General features: G+C 34.3%; 1 protein-coding gene across 1 annotated transcript in view; it reads left to right on the forward strand.

Annotated features, from left to right (window-relative positions):
* Window positions 1-7,620, forward strand: part of LOC107722824 (guanine nucleotide exchange factor VAV2-like) — an 82,695-nt gene that overhangs the window by 39,780 nt on the left and 35,295 nt on the right. Inside the window, exons 7-8 of the mRNA XM_016531310.1 lie at window positions 2,557-2,625; window positions 3,053-3,150. Coding sequence (XP_016386796.1) covers window positions 2,557-2,625; window positions 3,053-3,150 — 167 coding nt within the window. The remainder of the gene's footprint in view (window positions 1-2,556; window positions 2,626-3,052; window positions 3,151-7,620) is intronic.

Below are 7,620 nucleotides of genomic sequence, written 5' to 3' on the forward strand. Positions count from 1 at the left end.
TATAATGAATATGTTATATGGTGCATATATTAAGCAAAATGCCCCTCTCCACAGTTTATTTTTCTATATGACTAATGAGTTTATAGTCACCGAATATGTTTTTTCAGGTAAATGTGACGTTACGTGACATTGTTTACAAGCCGTTATATTAATGTCTTTGCGCGGCTGAAACACTGATTGAACGATTACATGAGACAGGATACGGATTGTAAAGTTGTACTTTCTTTTAAATTACCTTCAGATGTTTAGTCATGTTTATTGTTTATGTGCTGAAACTGGTATTAAGTTCTAGTACATACCATTTACATCGGTACTAGGGCTGGGCAAAAAATCAAATGCGATTTTCATGAGAATCTTGTCAGTAAAGCCGCTTCTGCTGATTAGTAGTAAATCTCCAGCACGTGCGTTCAGATGGAGCGGCATATACTACATGAAAATACTACATGAAAATTGCATTCGATTTTTTGCACAGCCCTTATAAGGTCCCGGTGCCATATTGGCCCAGCCCTAGTAGTTACCTTGCTGTCTATGGGAGGGTCAGAGAGCCCTCATATTTCATCTAAAATATCTTAAATTGTGTTCCGAAGATGAACAAAGGTCTTACGGGTTTCGAACAACACGAGGGTGAGTAATTAATGACAGAATTTTCATTTTTGGGTGAACTAACCCTTTAAGACTCTTTTTCTTTTCTTCTTCTTCTGTTGTTATGTTGCACATTAGCAACAGTGCTGAAACTTTTTGAAACGTATTAATGTGGAGGAGATCTGATCAGTTCACGTGCGCCTCGCGTTGTTTGAATACTGCAATACAATGGACAGAATTTGAAATCTGAGACTTTGTTTCATATTAACAGTACCAAAGCACAACGCTTATTGCGATTTATTGGATGGGAAGTACCCTTCAATGTTCCGTCCATTAACTGAAAACAGGCTAGACTAATCGATTCTTGGGATTTAAGAATCGATATCGTTCCGTAAAAATGAGAATCGATTAATATGGAGATATCGATATTTTTTTGCCCAGCCCTAGTAGTTACCTTGCTGTCTATGGGAGGGTCAGAGAGCCCTCAGATTTCATCAAAAATATCTTAAATTGTGTTCCGAAGATGAACGAAGGTCTTAAGGGTTTGGAATAACACGAGGGTGAGTAATTAATGACAGAATTTTCATTTTTGGGTGAACTAACCATTTAATGTCAACTTGAAATTCTAACTGAACTTTCCATTCACTTTCATAATATTACTATACAATAATACTCAGTCTTATTGTGCACAAATCATTGATGTATGTTTTTCTAAAGAAAAAAAAAAGAAGGATGCACAGTATATCTGTACGTAACAGTCATATTAGTGATTTTTTTATTTATCAATATTGAATGTTCAGTTGTTCATGCTCATTTCCGTATTTTTATACATAGATTACCTTTGTTAATAATTTCATAACATTTAAACTTAGCAAATCCCAAAATGAACATTTGCATACTGTACATTATAGTGTTGTGATGTGTACATTTGCATTTAAATCTATTGATTTTAGTTTTTAATTTAGACAAAATAATATGGAATTTAAATACAGTATCTTCCATTTATCAGGTATCAGCCATAATATGAGAATAATCATCAGTATCAGCCACATAATAATATTAATATCAGTACATTGTTAAAATGTCTCTTTGTAGTCTTTTTAAAAACTAAGATCTGAAACAGCTTTACTTTTTGGCTGATGTTACATGAATGTTACATGTTAAATGTTGGCAGGGAAAATGATGTTATCAAATAGCCAAATATGTGTGTAGGCATTGTTTTAGGTTTCAGCCTATAATTGGGTTCTTCTTGATGTGTGTCCTTCCTTTGCCCTACAGACTCAGGGGTCAGTCATAGGACAGAAATGCCATGCACTGTCCACAAAGTGAGAAAACATGTCCATTTAGTAAATCAGAACTGTTGACACTAGATTGAATCTTGCCCTGTGGCTTTTCCATGCATCCATCTTTGTATGTACAAATCGTACAAAAACTTGAATGTGTGATGTTTTGTCCTGCCCTGTTTCCAATTGTACTGTCACACACAACACACAGAATTTGAAGCGTGACCAAATAAGCCAGTGTACTGTTATTAGAGGTGATGAATCACTGTCAAAACAGTGAGGGGTCACGCAGATTTCATATTCCAGACAGAGGCTTTGTTTACTCAGTGTCACTTGATTCATTTCTTCCTAATTAAGCCAAACGTGTAAGTATTGCTCTGAAATCCCTTTCTGCTTTGGAACTGAAACAAATAGATGCATTTGCCAGGATTTCTCAGGATTTATTATGTTTGAACAACCTGCCCGCAGCCGTGCTAGACAAATAGTATTTGACTTTTGTTTGACAAAGACAATTACCAAACCTCAACAAGGTGTAAGCAGTCTTATTGCATGTGTTTGATTGTATACTTTGACTTTAAATATGTTTAATAAATTAATTTAATTACATGTGCCATTTCTGGAATTCAGTTCAGATTTTTCTGCCAGGTATTATAGGGCATTAATGGTATTTTCTTCTCTTTTACCTTTTTAGAATTATATGATCCCCCTGAAGCAAGTGTTAACACCACAGGACATGGAAGCCATATTTGTAAATTTAGAGGTGAGTGATCATTTACTGTATTCTACATTTACAACCTACAAATATTTTACATGTTTATTTTTTCCCAAAATATGTTTATTAACAATTACGGTGAACTCTATGTTACTCATATTTTTGTAGTAGCTTAAATGTTGAATTTACTGATTATTATGTATTTGTTTCCTTTAAAAATAAAGTACATTTAATTTTTTTTCTTTTTTTACAAGATATAATATGTAATATATATAATATATATTCAGACACTGAACTGTCAAATTAGCTCAGTGAGCTGCCTATGTTAAGTAATTTAAATGGCATAAATGGCAAAAATTTAAATGGGCAAAAGCTTGTGTCTGACAGCAAATGAATAATTCTGAGAGGGCAAAAGTATGGTACAACAAATGAATAAATAATGCTTGGGTGGCAATTTTTGACAATTTCTCCACAGGACATCATCAAGGTCCATTTTGCTCTGCTGAGGGCCATTGACCTGACCATGGTGAGTGGCAATGGCCTGGGAAAGATCTTTTTGGACTTCAAGGAGAGGTCAGTACCTTCATGGAGTATTTTGGTTTATCACTGTCAGTTCTATTATAACAGCTCTCCCTTTGGTCAACACCTTAAGCCTCTGTTGAGCTGAAATTACCTCAAGTGAAGGAGGCAAAGTCTTGCTGCTGTCGCCCACCCCAAAAAAATCCATCACACCAGCAGCGCCTGACCGCAGCAGCCCAACTATTTTTAAATAAATCCTCGTCAGAGCCCACAACCCACAGGGCTTAGAAAGAAAATAGACCTGTCTGCGAGAGTCTGCTGCTTTAGAGCTGAACACTTCCTGTTTTGAGTGCTCTTTTTGTCTCCCTTAGCTGCTGTATCAAAAATCAATAACCAAATAATAGAGTATGTTTTAGCTACTTTATCCACAGTGGATGACAGATACTCGAGGGCTCAAGTAAAATCATAACACCATTTTATCTATACCTACCAAAGATGGAGGATTTATCCAGCTACTATACAGTCTCTTTCTTTTTACAGTCATTTTTGTCTTTCTGTAAAACCTCTTAAAACTATCATAAAACATGACCCTAAAGTAATAGTAACCCAAAAATGAAAATTATGTCATTTACACAACATTGGACCACACTGACTTTTACTGTATGGAAAAACAAACAAACCTTGAGACACTTTTTAAAATATCTTTTCTTGTGTATCCCTTTAATACTGTACTCTCACTTACACAGCTGACAATATTAAGATGCAGATGAGATGAGCCACTCTTATTCTCTCTGAAGTTTGAATGTGAGCAGCTGTACCTGGTGTACACCAGGTCACTGGTCTGGGACCGCTGCTGATTCAGCTCAGTAATGTGCAATTTCCCTGCAGTTCCCTTTGTACTGAGAAACACTGAAGCCTAACTAAGTGACAGGCCCTATAACAGTCAGCTTATTCTAGTAATGCTACAGTATATTAAACTCTGCGTTATCAGGCATTACTAAGACCCTCTGAATCCATATTTCTGTATAAGAGTTCTCCTCTTGCTGTGCTCAGCACAATTGCTGTTTTTTTATCCCATCTGGGACCTACTTAATAAAACCGAGGTCAATTATGACCTCACTGCAATTAGAGTGCATGCGTCCTCAGAGATGAGAACTTTGGTCTAGTGTTCTGGTTTATTAAGCAACCAGATGACCTTGCAGTAATATCTTAGGAATTAACGTTGCTACAATTCTTGGATCATGATCTCCATGAGCGCAGTGTTATCAGACACCAGGGTTATAAAAATCCTATTTGTTATACATGCAGATTTTGAGGAAGTTAATGTTCTAGACTTGCAGCAACTTTACTTGTGACCCTAGTCAGTTCAGTGGGCATGTATGACATTTTTTAGCCTTTTAGAATCACAAAAATGATTTTAGACTTGCACCAGGTATAATCTAAGTCTGATATTAGTGTATATCTAGGGTTTGAAATGGACATTTGTTGAAAGTATAGATAGTAAACTCCAAGCACAAATGGGATTAGTACAAAATGAGGAAATCAACTGAAATAAACATCTCTGGCTCCTGGCTGATTAGTTCAGCATCATGTGGCAGTCACCAAGCTTCCAAAATGTCCTTGTATTTGAGTTCACCTAAAAATGAAAATTCTATCATCTTTTACTCACCCTTATGTTGTCCTAAACCTAAATGACAAGAATATGTTGCAGAACAATACAGCTTTGGAAAGTCAGGTTTGGAGTGACATAAGGGTGAGTTGAGTACTGTAACTAGCTATGTTTCCATCCAAAGATTCGAATTAAGCTTATGCGCAAAACTGGAATATCGCATAAAACATATGCGAATAAAGCACCGTTTCCATCCAACGAGTCAAAGAGAACAAAATCGTCACTTCCTGGTAAACTGTGGCACTAAATATCACTAAGAATATAGGAGAAGCTACTGAATATAATAATTTTCATATATGATATAAATTACTTGCGCCTCAGAGCAAACAGACGAAACACAATGAATGGTGTCATTGCTTTCGGAGGCGGATGCCTGCTGTTTGGGAACGCAGTCGTGTAAGATAATTATACAGAAATACTTTGACGACAAACTTTGCTCAGGCACTTCAGAATGACCATAACCAGGGGCGTCATGCACTCATGATTTTTGAGGGGGCACGTGGCGGGGGGGCCTATATCAGTTATACAATAGCAGTTTAACTGATGTAGGCTTATGTTTTATTTATTTTTTCATTTTTATTCGAAATATTTCCAAACGTGTTAACTATATCAGGAAATATCTCGATTCTCAAATATGTGTAAGTAAATGCGTTTTGCACCTTTATAGATTATGTTATTTGATCAATAAATGGTGATGGGCAAAGAGGACTAATAGGCCTAGTGTAATCTATTAACTACACATAAAAACCTGACTTTTTACTTAAGTACCAGATATGGGTGTCATAAAATATTTTTAATACGACTGACTTTGTATTTAATGTGAATTTAATAACAATATTGTAAGTTACTAATTATAACACTTTCATTTTACAGAGAGCAAAGAACATTTACATTAACAAATAACATTTTCATTCAGTCTAGCCAGAGTTCAGGCACTCTCAAAAACTCCCATTAAAATCACTGAAGCTGTTTACACTGTGAAATTAATATCTTATACTTACATTCGTACGCACATCTGCACTTTGTTGTTTCTGATTAGAGAATTTGCCAGATAATTCAGTCAGCGAGCAAGTGAACAAAACACCGCGTTTCAGCGATGACTCATCTGAACACCTCTGATTGGTCATTGCATTCTAAACAGAATTGCATGCTAAACAGAATCGTGTGTGATTGGTTATAATTAGTGGTCAACGTTAACACGTTAACGCATGTGATTAATTTTACAATCCTTAACGCGTTAAAATAATTTAACGCAATTAACGCAAAATTACTGAAGCACAAAATAATTTAACGCAATTAAGGCAAAATTACTGAAGCACAATTTCTATTCTAACCCAATTTTGCTTCTCTGCTTGCGATCAGATCATTTTAACCCTCTGGCCCTCTTCGTTTAGGAGTCACACTTGCCTTCTTCTCGGTCAAAAGTGACCGAAGCCTTGAAATTTAACTTTTTGTTTTTTTTCAGGAAAATCAATGTAATATCTTTTTGTTCAATAATATTTTTTTATTATTATTTATGATTTTGAGAGAATTTTATGATACTATGCAATATTTATACAATTTTAATGAGCTATTTTCTCCATTAGAATTAATATGTTTTTTTTATCTCTTTATTTATTTACTATTTTTTACTAAATGCAATATCTCACATTAAAATAGAGTGAAGGCATTTAAAATCCATTTTTTGAAGTGAGAATTGGGCCATCTGGAGGCATTAAAAAAATAAAAACTTGTGTAATGTTGCGTAACCTCTTGTATTAGCACCCTATATAGATATATACAGAGGCTTTTGGATTCCCGTTGTATGATAATGTTTTGATTTGTCATGTGTATGTTGCTGTGTTTTGTTATTCTGAATGGATCAGTGTACTGTAGTAGATATTTATTTATATATATATATATATATATATATTTATTTATATGCAGTCAGCAGGCGATTGGTTTAGGGGTTGTTGTTTTTTTTGGCATCTCCATGTGGTCCTGTTCGGTATGGCAACTTGACTTCTCTAAAATGTAAAAAAGTTCTTTGCTGTTGCACTGTACACATACTATAAAATTCTGATTTTTTTTCTTTCATATGTGCATATATAGGCTCCTTATATCATTTGGTTCTTTGGTGTCCTTTTGGAGTACTTTTTTGGAAAGACATCTAAATTTATCTTGAAAAAAGCTTCAGAATCACCCTTCAATCTTTTGGTTTACTTTGCTGGATATAGCAAATGATGACAAAATAAACATTTGAAACAAGATAAATGGTCTATGCTTAATTTCATGAAGTGTGCGATTCAAATTAATATTAATATTAATAAAACACCTATTCAAAATATTAATAAATACCATAATAGTATATAAATAATACAAAATAAAGTAAATAGCAAATAGGTTTTTGCAAGCAACATACACTAACGTTCAAAAGTTTTAGAAAATTTAGCTGAGCCAACAGGAATAAACTGCATTTTAAAAATATATTCAAATAGAAAACAGTTATTTTAAATTGTACAAATATTTCATAATATTACTGTTTTTGCTGTATTTTCTATCAAATAAATGCAGCCTTGGTGAAAAGAAAAGACTTCTTTGAAAAACACTACAAAAAAATCTAACCAATCTAAAACTTCTGAGCAGTAGTGTATCATCTCCAATATTTGAAATTAAATGAAATACACTTTATTATCCCCAAGGGGGAATTTGTCTTGGACTCAAGGTGAGTTTACATTGACAAAATGTTGGATCCATAAACAATGAACTCAAAAATACATAATACATAATAATAAATACATTCCAGGGAATCAAAAAGATCCAGTTAAATGACCAAACAAAGTGAATTTCCCACATAATGCTTGCATGAGCACAAC

The sequence above is a fragment of the Sinocyclocheilus rhinocerous genome, unplaced genomic scaffold, assembly GCF_001515625.1.
Source record: "Sinocyclocheilus rhinocerous isolate Xijiao unplaced genomic scaffold, SAMN03320098_v1.1 scaffold1055, whole genome shotgun sequence".
Lineage (NCBI taxonomy): Eukaryota > Metazoa > Chordata > Actinopteri > Cypriniformes > Cyprinidae > Sinocyclocheilus > Sinocyclocheilus rhinocerous.